The sequence below is a fragment of the Triticum urartu genome, chromosome 7, assembly GCF_003073215.2.
Source record: "Triticum urartu cultivar G1812 chromosome 7, Tu2.1, whole genome shotgun sequence".
NCBI classification, from domain to species: domain Eukaryota; kingdom Viridiplantae; phylum Streptophyta; class Magnoliopsida; order Poales; family Poaceae; genus Triticum; species Triticum urartu.
Window position 1 is genome coordinate 477,065,603 of NC_053028.1, and position 16,492 is coordinate 477,082,094.

Below are 16,492 nucleotides of genomic sequence, written 5' to 3' on the forward strand. Positions count from 1 at the left end.
ATCAACCAACCAATCTGGTTATCTCGGACGCTGTTGAACTCGTGAGCGTGTCCTTTTACACCGTCCATGTCCTGCAACCATTCTCAAAGACATGTGTGCGTGTCAGTAACTGTCCGTCTTTTTCCCGGGACAAAATCATGTGGCGCATGTCTTAGCTGAAGATGCCAAGCCGTATCTTGTTTGATCCCGACTGCAAATCGTTTTCACGGTTACAAAAGGCTCTGGACGCCTGGACCACTTGTCGTGTCAGCGCACTCTCGTGATCGCCCTTCCTGGTTCCCGGATCGAGAAGCTTCACGGCTTCACTTTGCAGGTTTGTGATGTACTGGTGTCTTGGCAAAGAAATTTCACGGAAAATAATTACGCGGCCCAGCTGAGGTGACATGTCACTCATATTATGACAACTCAAAAAAAAAGATTATGGTGCTATGTGTAAAGAAAAATGATATAGGTGTTGAAAAAATTACTAACCCGGTGTTACTTTCTCATGTCTGTAGATAGGAATACACACATGAAGTATTCGATTTGTGCAATTTATGTATTCATAGGGACAAACTCTATGCCTTTTTGTCCTACAGATGGAGCACTATTTAACTTGGTGCCTAATTTAAAGTTAAACACGTTGTGATTTCAAAATTTTGATGCTAGTCTGTTTAAAAATAATAGAAAGCTCATGGATATTATAAATGCTGCATAATTTGAAGCAGATAAGAGGGGATATACTAACCCGGTGTTACTTTCTCATGTCTGTAGATAGGAATACACACATGAAGTATTCGATTTGTGCAATTTATGTATTCATAGGGACAAACTCTATGCCTTTTTGTCCTACAGATGGAGCACTATTTAACTTGGTGCCTAATTTAAAGTTAAACACGTTGTGATTTCAAAATTTTGATGCTAGTCTGTTTAAAAATAATAGAAAGCTCATGGATATTATAAATGCTGCACAATTTGAAGCAGATAAGAGGGGATAAAAAAGGATTGGAGGTGCGGGGAATCGAACCCCGTGCCTCTCGCATGCGAAGCGAGCGCTCTACCATATGAGCTACACCCCCTTTGTGTCAGATCATTTGTTCACTTCTTAATAATTATTAATATTATCAGGTTTGCCACCAACACTTCTTAGCATTAGCAATTCCACATCTCTATCTGAGCGTGTTAAGAGCATGACACTGAGGGTGAAAGTGGTTAAGCTAATTTCCAACACGATCAGACGGTGAAGGATTTGACATCCAAACACAATCAGTTTCAAATCAGAGTCTGCATGTAAGGATGTGGAATTGCTAATATTCGGCAGTGTATTAATCATCTTTCTTATATCCATTATTACTGTACAATGTCTAAATCTGACATAATTCAACATATCCATCATTTAAATCTTCTATCCTACCTTTGAATACAAAAGATAAATAAACGTAAAACAGGATACAGTTCCAGCACTATCCAACCCAATACACAACAGTTTCACCCCTACAACCATCCAACCAAATCCGTTCAAAAAAAAACTATCAAACCAAAATACATAGCAGTTTCACCCCTACAACTATCCAAACAAATATTACCTCTGTCCTAAGATTCTTGTCTTAGATTTGTTTTACATGTGGATGTATCTAACACTAAACGTGACTAGATACATTCGTATTTAGATAAATCTAAGACAAGAATTTTGGGACTGAGGAAGTATACAACAGTTTCAACCCCATACCATTGATATCATCATTCTGCCCAATTCCCGGCAACACAAACACAAGCCGGAATACAGTACTCAAATAAGTAAGCCAAACTTAAGAATCAATTGTTGTACAATGAGAACAGTAGAACGATATCTTCTTGTTTGAACATCATCATCAGACAAGTAAAACGTCCCATGCGACGACCACACCCGATATTTACAGCCATCTGAATCAAGTCAGCTCTCATTACAACACAAAAGGATGATAAACCACACCCTCACCTCGTCCCGTTTTACATTCCCTTCACTTTCCCAAGAATCAAGGATCGACAGCCAGCAGCCGAAGCAATTAGTTCGCACCAAAAAAGGAAACAACACATCCCTCGAAGGCATCATTACTTATTCCATGCCGCCTTGGTCAGTATAACATCTAATTCTACATTGTAGGTCTTCTTCGTGGCATTTGTACAGATCAGGCAAAAGCTCATGTCATCTTTTTCGCTACAGGATGGTTATGTCTCATCGCCCCCAATTTATCTTACATTAACTTCATGCTTCATCCTTCATATGAGTGTTATGTAGTATATCACCATAAGAGGCAACCTTCAGGAGAACACAACAAAACCAAAATCATATTATCGCAATTACCAAAAAATAATCAAATACTGCACCATGACACCGGAGCAACACTATGAAGTGACCAATGCATTAAAGTTTTTCTTGAAGCATTTCCTATTTGTTGGCAGGTTTCGTATCACTAATTATGAAGATGCATAGTAATAATGTATATATTCAAAACATTGGTACAGATGTTAGATTTCTGCTATGTTAGAGCCTGCCAATAACTAACTCACATATTTCACATTTTAACATGCAGTGTTATTACAAATCTTGGTGAGATCATGTATGAATCCTACAAACCACAAGTTTTGAACTTACCACTCTATCCAGTTGAAGAAGTGAATTTAGTTGGCCTTCATTTACAGGTTTTGGCAAGGGACGCATCTGACCCATGACACCAGGCGTCTCACTCATTCTACAGCATAGATTTATATTAAGTGAGCAAACTTCAACAAGGACAGATAGCATATTGGCATAAACTGTACAAATCATGCTCTGTCTTGCATCTCACTACTTTAATTTATGAGACGAGGACTCCTCTGATGACAAAAATAAATGACAGGAATGTCCTCAGCTAAAGATTAACATACACAAGTGGTGTCATCACTCACTCGGTTCATATTTACAGCTCCTTTGATCTGATAGCTGCCATGCAAGATCCTACATATTCTTATAAAGAAATTACTCGAACAAACTGAATTAAAGTAGATGACAAAAACCCAAACATATAAATCCTATGCATATGCCATGTGTGTGCAATTAAAGTAGCATACAGGAAATAAATGAAATACAAGAAAAATGCAACAGATAACAATGTCATACCTTTTCAAAATTGTTCGAATATTGTTATTCGTACGTAGAAAGAGATCCATGTTCTCCCCCAGCTATAGGAAATTTGGAATTTCAGACACAATTAGCACAGCTCAAGCTTTCATGTGTAGCTTTGAATTAATATGTGCTGCATGAAAATGTAAATTTTCATTTACATGTTCCATCTGTGGATGGATGCCCCTAATAAAAAGTGTCCACTGCCCAATACCCATTTGGTAAAATATGCCCAGTGATAAGAGACAAAAGGTAAATCATGCAAACCTTGAAAGTTTCAATATTTGCAGAGATCTGATTGAGTAACTGGTTATTTTCCTCCAGAAGATGCTGAGTTGCATTATCTAAAACAGGGACTGCTTGAGAACATTAACATATGAAAATTATTAGGAGAAGTAAGCGAAAATGAAATAGGTCCATGAAATCACACAAGGAAAACATTGTTTAATAGTCATCAATTCATCATATCTAGGAAGAGTTATAATCACATTTCTATTATGTAGTGCAGCAAATCACACTAGCAGACCCGGGTACACAAACTTAAGACTGCATTTAGTTCTTTAAACTCATCAGCTTCCATGTGCTCACTGGAAGTGACACTAAGCATTAAACTCCAAGTGATACAGGTATCTATGGTTTGACCACAAAAAAGGGAAGGAATTATCTCCATGTAATTAACCATAACTGACAATCTCAAGAAATTAGTCTTCAATCAACTTCAACCACAAAATAGGATTTTAAAGATGTCGGACAAAGCTTTGCGCACATTTGAAGTGAGGAAACAACATTTGGCCATTACTCAAGCATCAATAATGAAAATATTTGGGACCAACCTTCATTTGCAGCCAGGCTATTCTGACCTGGATGATGCATCGACATCGAGAAGGGGACTAAATTATTTGGAGGTGCCATCTGAAAATTAGCTAGTGAGGTAGAAACAACCATTTTCTCCTGCAGCGATGTCCAGGGAACTTCATTATCGGAAAAAACAAGATTAATACTGCTGAGACAAGCTAAAGGATCTGCGAAAGGTTCGAATCTACAACAACCAGAGTAAGTATCCAAATGAACCAATCATTAAATGAGACTACCTTCAAGTCCCTTATCCTTTTCCCTGCATAGAATTCATCAGGTTTCCTCCTCCTACTCTCCTTTCCCTGGAATGGGAATAGCACATCAACAAAATAGGAAAGGACCCCTCTGTTCTCTCTGCTTGTACACAACTACTGTGTTTGCAACAGGGGAAAGAACACTTACAGCAGTCCACCGGCATCTTAACGCGACGTCCCTGATGGTCTTAGTGGGCAGCATAGCAGCAATCTTGATGTATTTCATAATGGTGGGCTCACGAGCATACCTGGTGTTGACATTAGTACAGTATAAGTCAACCAGTGCCCGCGTGGTAGCAAAACAGCGATGAGGAGGGATTGGGGTTGAACCTGGCTAGGCCCTCCTGGAATATGGAGAGCTCATAGGGGGTCCAGTCGGAGGGTGAGCCGGTGACGAACTTGTACTTGGGCGACGCCCCCTGGAGCACGGGAGCGTTGGGGGAGGGGAGGAAGACGGGAGGGGCAGGGGGCGCGGGGGCGGGGGCGGAGTCGGGATTGGATTGAAAGGAGAGCATGTTATGGTGGTGGTGGTGCAAGGAGGAGGCCCCCTGGTGGAAGCCCATCCCCATGCCCATGCTGGAATCGGCGGCCATCTCCTCGAACATCGGCGACGGCGGGAGGCACAGCAAACCCTAGCTAGGAGGCTAGGAAGGCCATGGCATTTCGTAGAGGTAATGCAGCCTTAGAGGAGTAGGGAAGGCCTGCTCTGTGGGCAATGGTACCTACGGTTTGCGGGCACGAGGATACGATTCTGGAATTCCCCGGCGAGCAGCAGCCGGAGCCGGGGGCGGAGGCGGAACGGACTTCAGATGAGACGAGGAGAACACTCCTGCGGCTGCGGCTGCGGCTGTCCACGCTACTAGACTAGCACACCCTTTCGCTTCTTTTTTTAAGCATTCCCAACACTTCTTTTTTAAGCAATTTTACCGGGTGTTCGTATAATTTACGTAATTTAGAGGAAGTTGTAAGAGGTCTTTCTCAGTTCATGTAAGCATCTTCCTCAAAATCTGTTCTTTTTTCTTCTATTTTTCACTAAACAAACATACAGATGTCACATGCATGTCTATAGTATCAACATAATAATTCAAACATTTTATATCAGGCATACATACTTGATAATCATTTCAAATCCATAATTTATAAATTTGATTTGAAATTTAAATTTGAATTCAAACATAACAAATGGCCCAAATCATATATTTTTTGAAACGAGAATGGTCCAAATAATTGCAAGTAGAAATAATGTGAAGGAAGTTTATTCACCATGAATCGGCCACAAGTGGTCAACTAGATCATGGTTGTTACCCCGCAAAAAAAAACTAGATCATGGTTGTTCATGGCCCTTATTCTCATAGAGATAGTCTGATCACTATTTTCGCTTGTCATCTATGATCATATTATGCAAGATCATGCACACGGTCATGATGCGTCATAAACCCTTTTGGTATCAGAAATCACGCGCACAATCATGATGCGTCACAGATCTTTTTGGTGTCAGAATCGTGCAGGATCAGGAAAAAATGGCAAAGTGAGCTTGTAGAACCTCAAATTGCCCTATTGGCATCCTTTCTACATGCTTCTTGACGCCTCGCAAAGTGAAAATTATTCTTACCTTAAGGATTTGACGTTGTCTTCACAAAAATAGACCGTGCCGCATATATGTCATTAGCAAGATAACAGCCCATGTTGTATTGAGGCGCATTGATTTCAAAATTCATCGACGGTGTCTCTCCAACAAAAAGCCTTGCAAACAGATGAGACATTTGCAAAACATTCAGTCCATTTGTTAGATCCTTGCAATCCAAAATATGACAGCCAAATCCAAAGGTCATATGATGCCACGACTTATAGAATTATGGCTGTATCTTTACCTTTCCCTTTGAATTGTGGATGCAGTGTTGTAGAATAATTCTTTCACTTCCAATGCATGCTTTCGGTGCTTCCAAGCATACCAGAAAGCCCTTTGATGCACCCATATGAAGTCTTGCAGTGTCCTATTCATTTGGAGCTCAAAGATATTCTTCTCTGAAAATGATAGGCTTCTCAAATTTCTTCAAACTCTTAATACAAGTGCTCTCTGCCATTTCGATCCCATCATCAGTAGAATCAGCTAGACAACCATATCCAAGCATGCCCATTGCCGCTGAAACCTTCTTCAAAGTATTGTGACCTTATTGACCAACTGCATTTCTTCTTTACACAAAGTACAAGAAATGATCTTCCGTGCCATGGGCAATGCGGAAGAACAAACCCATTGACATTCAGAACCTTCTCCTAAAAGTTTTAAAACCGTACACCGGTTTCTCTCCCAAATAGTCATCCATTAGCTTGTCATGATTGGCTTGATTGTTCGACGGAGTACAAGATGCACAGGCACTGAACCTCCCCACTTCGGTTTCTTGTTTGACATCGTGCCTACATATATAGCAACCATCATTTCAAGTTCTTCATTCTCATCGAGGATGAGTCCTTGAGAAGAACTCAACGAGAGAGTTCATTTGCAATGCAAGCGATGGCGTACAATGTGAGCACACACAATCTCAACGTGAATTCTTTGGGACATCAAAAAATTGGTTGAGGAAATTTGTCGAATACCTTGGGGACGAAATTGACCTGAGACGCATCTGAGGAGCGTCTGAGTGGAGGGTATCACCGCAGGGACGCGACTGGAGTTCTGACGCCTCGTCGGGGAAGCGGATGGCTTTTTCGAGGGGCGCCAGCATGGTACAAGGAGGCGCCGAACCGGCGAGGGGGCGCGGGGCAGCAAGACAAGGTGAGCGTCCTAAATCTTCGGCGGTTGACTCCCACAAAAGTTTATGCGAAGACACTTCTTCCCATAGATAGAGGGGAAGTTCGGAGAATTTATGGAATCCTGCAAAAAATTGCGCATTTAGGGAATTGTTGGAGAGAGATATTTTTTGGCCTAACATTCCCTAAACGGTGTTTTTTACAGATACCAAAACTGTTGTGGTTCGTCTCTGTGTTTTCTAGGCGGAATAAACATCTAAAGAATGCAATATTTTGAGTTTAATTAAAGGTTTTTGATGAAAAATGGACCGAGTTTAAAGAACTGAAGAGTGGTCACTAGTTCCATGGTCTTGCGGCGTCACAAGTAGAGGATGAGTAGGATGGAGAAGGCTCATGTCAGTGCTAAAACCGACGGATCTCGGGTAGGGGGTTCCAAGCTGGTGATCTTGGCACGATGGCAACAGGAAGAATAGGGACATGGTATTTTTACTCAGGTTCGAGCACTCTCGAAGAGGTAAGACCCTATGTCCTACTCTTATTATATTGACTATGGATAGGGTACAAAGTACAATATGATCTACCTCGAGATCGTATCAATGAGTTCTAACCTCTAAACCTTGAAATTGTGTCTCTGTCGATCATTAAAGTACGCCTTGAAGTGTACGTCAAGTCTTCAGAGAACTCTATCTTGATTACGCTGAGGGCCAGGGAAGGTGCGGCCCATTCTTCAATTGTCGATGGGTCGTCGTCCCGGCCCATAAATAGCAGGTCGACGTGGTGTGCATCCCCTAATCCAGGACACCGTTAGCTGGCCTACAACAATGACGATCGGGTATTGTTGGCATGTCTCACTGATGCTTGACAACCATGGACGTTGAAAGTTCATCTAGTCCATAATAATATTTTGGTGTGATAATAATATAGTTAGTGAAACTAATGACGATTACTAATTTTATTTCGTCATTGGTTTCTCAAGGATTATTATATGGAGATGGTTGACCCCTCCCTTAAAAAAGGAAAAAATGTAGTTTTCTGATGACTTGTGCTTTGGTTTCTTTTAAGTCATAGGACAAGTGCACTATTAAGAGGAGTCAAGGTGCTTCAATAAAAGCATGAGATCATGCAAAACATATACATTACCCATCATACATACATCACAAAGAAACTAAACTCAATACCCTCCTCCTAGGTGCCCATGGTCTACCTACCCCATGCCCACAGGGTCCAAAAAAATCTCTGTGTACATCCCGTGCGCACATGTCTCCTGACCCCATGCCTACTAGGTCGAGTGGAAAACTTACTACAGACCCAGTGTACACGAGATGTTTGACCCATGTGTTGGGGAACGTAGTAATTCAAAAAAATGCCTACGATCACACAAGATCTATCTAGCAGATGCATAGCAACGAGACGGGAGAGTGTGTCCACGTACCCTCGTAGACCGAAAGCGAAAGCGTTTAGTAACGCGGTTGATGTAGTCGAACATCTTCACGATCCAACCGATCCTTGTACCGAACGTACGGCACCTCTGTGTTCAACACACGTTTAGCACGATGACGTCCCTCGAACTCTTGATCTAGTTGAGGACGAGGGAGAGCTCCGTCAGCACGACGGCGTGGCGACAGTGATGATGAAGTTATCGGCGCAGGAGCTTCACCTAAGCACTACAACGATATGACCGAGGTGTTGAACTATGGAGGGGGCACCACACACGGCTAAGAGATTGTCTGTTGTACTTTGGGGTGCCCCCCCTGCCCATGTATATAAAGGAGTGGGAAGGAGGAGGCCGGCCAAGGAGGGGTGCGTCATAGGGGTGTTGGGGAACATAGTATTTCAAAAAAAATCCTACGATCACGCAAGATATATCTAGGAGAAGCATAGCAACGAGCGGGGAGAGTGTGTCCACGTACCCTCGTAGACCGAAAGCGGAAGCGTTTAGTAACGCGGTTGATGTAGTCAAACGTCTTCGCAATCCAATCGATCCAAGTATCAAACACATGCCACCTCCGTGATCAGCACACGTTCAACTCGATGACGTCCCTCGAACTCTTGATCCAGTTGAGGCCGAGGGAGAGTTTCGTCAGCACGACGGCGTGGTGACGGTGATGATGAAGTTCACCGGTGCAGGGCTTCGCCTAAGCACTACGACGATATGACCGAGGTGTGTAACTGTGGAGGGGGGCACTGCACATGGCTAAAAGATCAACTTCTATGTTCTAGGGTGCCCCCCTCCCCACGTATATAAAGGAGGAAGGGAGGAGGAGGCCGGCCAGGGGTGGCGCGCCCAAGGGGGGGAGTCCTACTCCAAGTAGGATTCGCCCGCCCCCCCTTTCCTACTCCCACAAGGAGAAGGGTGAAAGGATCGAGAAGAGGTGTCTAGAGGGGGTGATTAGACACTAAGTACCAAAAGTTGCAGTTTTTAATTTCTTTAAGTTGAAGTGGAGTTTTGGCACAAGTTTAACAAACACAATACATATCAAGTAAGCATGCAAAGAGTATATGAGCAGCGGAAAGTAAAGCATGCAACTTGCAAGGATGTAAAAGGATGGGATTAGAGTGTGCAAACGCAATTTGGAGGCACAAAGATTTTTGAGACGTGGTTCCGATAGGTGGTGCTATCGTACATCCACGTTGATGGAGACTTCAACCCACGAAGGGTAACGGCTGCGCGAGTCCACGGAGGGCTCCACCCACGAAGGGTCCATGAAGAAGCAACCTTGTCTATCCCACCATGGCCGTCGCCCACGAAGGACTTGCCTCACTAGCGGTAGATCTTCACGAAGTAGGCGGTCTCCTTGCCCTTACAAACTCCTTGGTTCAACTCCACAATCTTGTCGGAGGCTCCCAAGTGACACCTAGCCAATCTAGGAGACACCACTCTCCAAGAAGTAACAAATGGTGTGTTGATGATGAACTCCTTGCTCTTGTGCTTCAAATGATAGTCTCCCCAACACTCAACTCTCTCTCACAGGATATGGATTTGGTGGAAAGAAGATTTGAGTGGAAAGCAACTTGGGAAGGCTAGAGATCAACATTCATATGGTAAGAATGGAATATCTTGGCCTCAACACAAGTGTAGGTGGTTCTCTCTCAGAAAAGGTAAGTTGGAAATGTAGGTTCGTTCTGATAGCTCTCTCCACGAATGAAGAGGAGGTGGAGGGGTATATATAGCCTCCACACAAAATCTAACCGTTACACACAACTTGCCAATCTCGGTGGGACCGAATTGATAAACTCAGTCGGACCGATTCAGCAAATCTAGTGACCGTTAGGATTTTCGGTGGGACCGACATGCAACTCGGTAGGACCGATATGGTTAGGGTTAGGGCATAACGTAATCTCGGTGAGACCGATTACACAAACTCGGTGAGAACGATTTTGGTAATAAGCTAACCAGAGAGTTGGTCAGGTAAACTCGGTGGGACCGATTCGCTCATTTCGGTGAGACCGAACTGTTATGAAAAGGAAACAGAGAGTTTACATTGCAATCTCGGTAGGACCGATTACGCAAACTCGGTGAGACCGATTTTGGTAATAAATCCATACAGAGAGATTGCAATCCCATATCGGTGAGACCGAGATCCCTATTGGTGAGACCGATTTGCCTAGGGTTTGTGGCAGTGGCTATAACATCTGAACTCGGTGGCGTCGATAGAAAGAATCGGTAGGGCCGAGTTTGACTTTTGGTTTAGGTCATATGTGGATGTGAGAAAGTAGTTGAGGGCTTTTGAGCATATCACTAAGCATTTTGAGCAAGAGCCTCATTAAGCAACACCTCATCCCTCCTTGATAGTATTGGCTTTTCCTATAGACTCAATGTGATATTGGATCACTGGTGAAGCTATGTACCTAGGGTAGGGTCATAGACCTGACCTAGACATCCTCCCCTAGGACATCACCCTAAAGCCAGGATCATTCAAAGGGTACCATCATCCACTTGACCAGAGACATTCCACTCGGAAGAATCAATGTCACTCAACCGTCGCAGAAGTCACTCGACGGACAGAAGAGCTAAAGCCACTCTGCATGAGCAACGGTCATGCATTTACTTATAGGCTTAATTGTCGTTTATAGCACTTTAGTGTGGGCGTTACCAGTAACGTTCTCTCTTCAATGTACCTTAAACCTATCGGCGTTCTGGGAACGGGGGTCCCCAGACTTGCCTGCCTGCGGCCTGCGGCATGGCTCAAAGGGGGGCCCAGCACGGCCCATCTTCACCAATACAAACTCAAGACCCTCGTGAGGGGCCAAGCCTCGCGGGGCGGACGACACGGAGCTTCCTCAGGCACGGCCTCGTCAGGCTGGCTCACGAGGAGGCGGAGAGATCAAGGCGGGGTACCTCGCGAGGTTCCCGTGACGCAAGCCATGACGACCCAGGGCGCCAGGCGGGCGCTAGCCCGCGCAGCGTCCTCCTTTCCTCTTTGGTGCAAAGGGGGCAAGGGCAGCCGCGGAGTACCGAGGCATCAGGCAAATGTTGCCATTTCGGTGCAACGAGACCAAGACCAGGAGGACTACGAGACGGAGGTCACCGTGGAGCCCAAGACGGCGTCATCACCAGAGCTTTGCGCAGGCGAAGACTACTTTTATCAGGATAGCTGATACTTGTTGTCCCCCTTCAAATTAGCCCGCCATTGTTGGCTCCCTTCCCGCTCAATATTTGGGAAGAGGACCAGGGCCTCTATAAATAGGACCAGCCACCCACAGAGCAAGGGGACGAAAAAGAGAGAGGAAGGGAAGACGAAGACGAGAGGAGAGAGAGAGAGAGAGAGAGAGAGAGAGAGAGAGAGAGAAAGGTGGCTGAACTCCTCCCAACAGTTCATCGCCTCAGCCAAGAACAGACCCTCGCGAGGCTGTTCTTCCTTGTATTGTTCATCATCATCAGCCCAAGAGGCAATCCACACACCACACACTAGAGTAGGGTATTACACCACAACGGTGGCCCGAACCAGTATAAACCTTGTGTCTCTTGTGTTGTTCTCCCTATAGCTTTGATCCTAGCGTGACGGAGGGGTTCAGGTAGGTAGGAGGCGAAATCTCCGCGCGCACCCAAGTGTTCGAACCTCAAGGGTCTGCCGAAACCCGAAATCCGACATTTGGCATGCCAGGTAGGGGTGCGCCGGAATTCGTCCTCCACCGCCCCGTTCTCCTCCGACCATCGCGCTCATGTCTGACGCACGTCGGGCCCGCGCGGAGCGCAGGGCCGCCCTCGCTTCCCGCATCGCCCAGACAGCCCCTGTTGGCGGGCGTCCTCGCCGTTCCCCGTCACCTGCCGTCAACGCCGCCACCGGCCCGGCGGGGGACGAGCAGCAGGCATCGTCTCAGCATCCATCCGTGTGCCAAGACGGCCGCACCGCAACTCCCTCGCTCGCCCCAGCTGGATCTTCGTCCCGCGTGCTCCGCGCGCCCATGGAGGCTCAGGCTGCACTCATCGCGGCAAACGAGCTCCTACGCTACCGTCCCGTTGACGACGTCTACGAGGAATGGCTCGACCGCGTCGCCGAGCTCGTCCGCGCTGCAGGGGGTTCTTCCGCGCCGTCCGTTCCGCTGCACCGCACCCCGCCCCGCGCGGGCGACGAGGCTCCGGCGTCACCCCGGCCGCCTCCTCCCCAAGAAGACGCCATGGCACCAAGGCGCGCGGCCCCTGGGCGGAACCCGCTCCGTCAGGTGCCAGCGCGGCAAGAGCAGAGCTGCCAAGAAGTCCCTCGCCCGCCAGAAGCTGCCCGGGCGCTCCCTGCTCCAGCACGTCGCGACCATCCTCCTGCTCCGGCACGTGGGGACATGCAAGACCAGGCTCTCCATCACCCAAGGCCTCCCGTGGCCACAGCAGGCTGCCGCGCCTACACCACCGAGCTGCGCAGCGTCGCGTGGCCAGGCAAGTTCAAGCCGGACCTGCCTCCTCGCTACGACGGCACGGCCGACCCTGCGGAGTTCCTCCAGCTCTACGAGCTGGGCATCGAAGCTGCCAACGGAGACGAGAAGGTCATGGCGAACTGGTTTCCCATGGCGCTCAAGGACGGGGCCCGCACCTGGCTCCTGAACCTGGCTCCAGGCACAATCTCCTCCTGGGAAGAGATGCGCACCCGCTTCATCGCCAACTTCCAAGGTACTCGCGACCGGCCACCCGCCGTGAGCGACATGCGCCGCATCAAGCAACAACCCGGGGAGACCCTGCAGAAGTACATCCAGCGCTTCAACAACGCACGCCTCAAGATCCCCAAGGTGACTGAGGAGGCCATCATCTCAGCTTTCTCCGACGGAGTGCGCGACGTCAAGATGAAGGAGGAGCTGGCGATGCATGAAGACCTGTGCACTTCCTTGGAGCTGTTCAACTTGGCAAACAAGTGCGCCAGGGCTGAGGAGGGGCGTCTCTCCCTCCTCGAGCTGCCTGCCGCAGACCCAGAAGAGAAGAAGCTCAAGGCCAAGAATGTGAAGCGCAAGGGGGCTGTCGTGCTCGCGGCAGAACCAGACACCAAGCGGGGCAGAGATCAGCCGAACCTCCCAAGGGCAGTCGGTACTGCGTGTACCACGACCTCCACACCCACAACACCAGCGAATGCCAAGAACTCCGAGCCGTGCGTGAAGGAAGGATCGGCCGTCGCCCTGACCGTGGTGACCGAGGATACGACCGAGGAGGAGGAAGGAACGCAGGACGCTGGGAAGACCGTGGCCCGCACCAGGGGTGGCGCGACCAACCTCGCGAGGATCGCTGGCAAGACCCACCTCGCGAGGGAGGCTGGAGGGATCATCCTCGCGAGGATTGCCCGCAAGGCAACACAGGCCTCCCACCGCTGCCGCTGCAGCCAAGGAGAAACGAGGACCGCCACCAGGACGAGGAGGCTGGGGGCTTCCAGGAGTCGCGCGCAATCGCCTGCATCCTGGGCGGAGCTCAAGCCCCAGCCTCTCAGCGCATCTTCAAGCAGTTCGCCCGCGAAGTGAACGCAGTCCTCCCCAGGCTCGAAGCCACGTGCCCTCTCAGGTGGTCGGCGTGCGCCATCACATTCAGCTCAGTAGATCAACTCAAGTGCGCAGCTACAGCCGGAGTCCTCCCGATGCTTTGTTCCCCAATCATCAGCAATGTGGTGGTCACCAAGACCCTCATCGATGGCGGGGCAGGGCTCAACGTCCTGTCCGTAGAGACATTCAACAACCTCCAAGTGCCCTACAGCCAGCTTCAGCCAACCAAGCCCTTCTCCGGTATCACCGACGGCTCCACGGTCCCGATCGGGCATGTCCGCCTCCCTGTCACCTTCGGGGCACGCGGCAACTACCGCACCAAGCTCATCGACTTCGACGTCGCTCACATCCGCCTGCCGTACAACGCCATCCTCGGGTACCCGGCGCTGGCCAAGTTCATGGCCGTGACTCACCACGGCTACAACGTCCTCAAGATGCCAGGAAGCGACAGAGTCATCACGGTGCCCTGTGAAGAGAAGGACGCGGTGTGTTCCCTGGAGCGAGCCTTTTAGGCCGCATCACTGGAAGACCCGGATCGCGGAAGCAGGAGGCTTCCCGAGGCCACCCCCAAGAAGAAGAAGACATCGTCCGGCCTGGCCCCTCAGGAGGTAGGCCCCTCTGGGCCCGTGCCTGCCCAGGGGGAACCTCCTTCCATCGCATAGGAAAGCGCGCCCAGCGCCCTCCCCAGGCAGGGCTCGAGGGCTCTCCCCTGGAGGGCCACCGACCTAGCCAGGGTCACGAGGGAGGCGCTGGGGCACCACATGGAGGCATATTTCGAAGCACGTTTCCCTCAAGAAGGAGCAAGGCAAGGAGATCCAGACCCACAGGAGTTCGTCAGCAAGGCCATTCAGGAGCTACAGGAGTCCAGAGTCATGAGAGGCGCCCGCCGCCTACCAGCAGTGGCTCCCCATCCAGGCGAGGATGGCGGGCTGCGCATCTCCATCGACGTACCAGGGCTGAACCGAGTCGCCTCTCTGGAGCGCCTCTGGCCCTCGCGAGTGGGGCGCTGCGGAGGTCCACCCCATAGCTACGTTTGCATGCCTTATGGCTTGCCGAACGCGGCTGACGCGTACCAGCGCCTCATGAGGGGCATCACGGAGGCACAAGAGGCCAGGTGCTCCACAGCCCTGGCGGAGATGGAGATGGCCCGCGAGGAACCACCCGTGCCTCCGGAGCCTCCCGAGGCCCCTGGGCCTGGGGGCTCATGAGGATCGGCTTCCACGGCCCACCAAGCCGGCTACACCAACACCCCTTCGTCTTCAGCGTCATCAGGTGACATCTTTCAAGTTTCACTTCCGGCTGGGAGCGCCCCCAGGGCTGCATTATTCCCAGGCCGCGTGGGTCCGTCCCTGCGGCGTGTATCCCTTTTATTTCGCGTCATTAGCTTATCTTGTTGGGGGCGCCCCTCGGGCTGCATGATCCCCAAGCCGCTCGTGCCAGGCCCAGCGGCATGTACCCCATTTGCGTTCATTTCCGGTTATGCGTTAGAACCGCCATGCTTGATTATTTGATGCTGGTCCGCGACGCCTCTTCTTCTCCATGCTGACCACTTGCACTTTAAAGGGGGTGTACCTAAGCATCACGACTCAGGGCTCTTACTGGCTCTCCAGCCCTCACCCTCTGGCCTTGACCACGACATCGCAACCTGGCATACCAGTGACGGCTGAGACCAGCTCGAGGGCCGGGACCCGAGGACGTAGAGTGCAGGCATCTAACCGAACTTGCAGGGACACAACACAAGATAAGGCCCAGTGCCAGGCGCAACCCGCCTAGAGGTAGGACCCCGTGAGTCCCGCGCTGGCTCACAGGTGCCCAGATACACCTCGCCAGGCCCTACCGTGCCAGCCACGTGTCAGGGCGGGGCTGTACACGCCCCGGGGGTTCCTCCCGGAGGGGGCCCCCCCTCCCACGTACCAGTGGAAGCACCATGCTCCGCGCTGGCTGACAACACTGCCGAGGAGCGGCTATGCCCGTACACATACGGAAGCGCTATGCTCCGCGCTGGTGATAAACAACTGAGGGTGGCCTCCGGGCCGCATCAACCTCAGGGAGCCCAGAGCTCAGTGTCTAGCCTCATCGCAACGCCTCCCCTCGGGAGTGCCGCGCAAGGGGGCTGGGCACGGGGGCTGCACCTGGGTCACGCCCAGACGCACGCCGCCCAGCCAAGTCCCCACGGGCCTGGTTCATCGCGCGCCTCTCCCCGAGCGGAGCCGAGGTATGAAGGCCGTTTGAGCATCAAGGGGGACTCCTGAGCATCGCGACTCAGGAGCCTAACTGGTCACGTAGCCCCTCACTCCTTGGTCCCGTCCTGGTTTCCGGCCGGGGCTATTGCTGGGTGAGGTACGCGCGGGGCCGGGCTCTGCAGACGTAGAATGGTGGATCCACCCACATCATACCTCCCTACTTCCTGTTCGTGCGCCAAGGGGGACTCCCGAGCATCACGACTCAGGAGCCTAACTTGTCACATAGCCCCTCACTCCTTGGTCCCGTCCTGGTTTCCGATCGGGGCTATTGCTGGGTGAGGTACACACGGGGCCGGGCCCTGCCGGTGTAGAACATA

At 49.8% G+C, this 16,492-nt stretch overlaps 1 protein-coding gene and 1 non-coding gene across 5 annotated transcripts; both read right to left on the minus strand.

Moving 5' to 3' along the window:
* Positions 1 to 985: 985 nt before the first annotated feature.
* Positions 986 to 1,058, minus strand: TRNAA-CGC. Its single transcript has one exon. It is a non-coding gene; the product is annotated as a tRNA-Ala (tRNA).
* Positions 1,059 to 1,760: 702 nt separating this feature from the next.
* LOC125520864 lies at positions 1,761 to 5,104 on the minus strand. Of its 4 annotated transcripts, XR_007288889.1 has the most exons (9): positions 4,561 to 5,104; positions 4,379 to 4,478; positions 4,213 to 4,278; positions 3,955 to 4,072; positions 3,389 to 3,480; positions 3,119 to 3,180; positions 2,908 to 2,956; positions 2,615 to 2,711; positions 1,761 to 2,278 (listed from the first exon to the last, which is right to left on the minus strand). XR_007288889.1 is itself a non-coding variant. In XM_048685905.1 (8 exons), the coding sequence occupies exons 1-8, from the start codon at positions 4,833 to 4,835 to the stop codon at positions 2,225 to 2,227; spliced, it is 849 nt and encodes a 282-aa protein (XP_048541862.1). In that variant the 5' UTR covers positions 4,836 to 5,101; the 3' UTR covers positions 1,761 to 2,224. The 4 variants fall into 4 exon arrangements, 3 of the variants coding, with proteins under 3 accessions (XP_048541862.1, XP_048541861.1, XP_048541860.1); XM_048685905.1 differs by lacking the exon at positions 2,908 to 2,956 and having other exon boundaries at positions 3,389 to 3,465; positions 4,561 to 5,101; XM_048685904.1 differs by lacking the exon at positions 2,908 to 2,956 and having other exon boundaries at positions 3,389 to 3,477; positions 4,561 to 5,101.
* Positions 5,105 to 16,492: the final 11,388 nt, after the last annotated feature.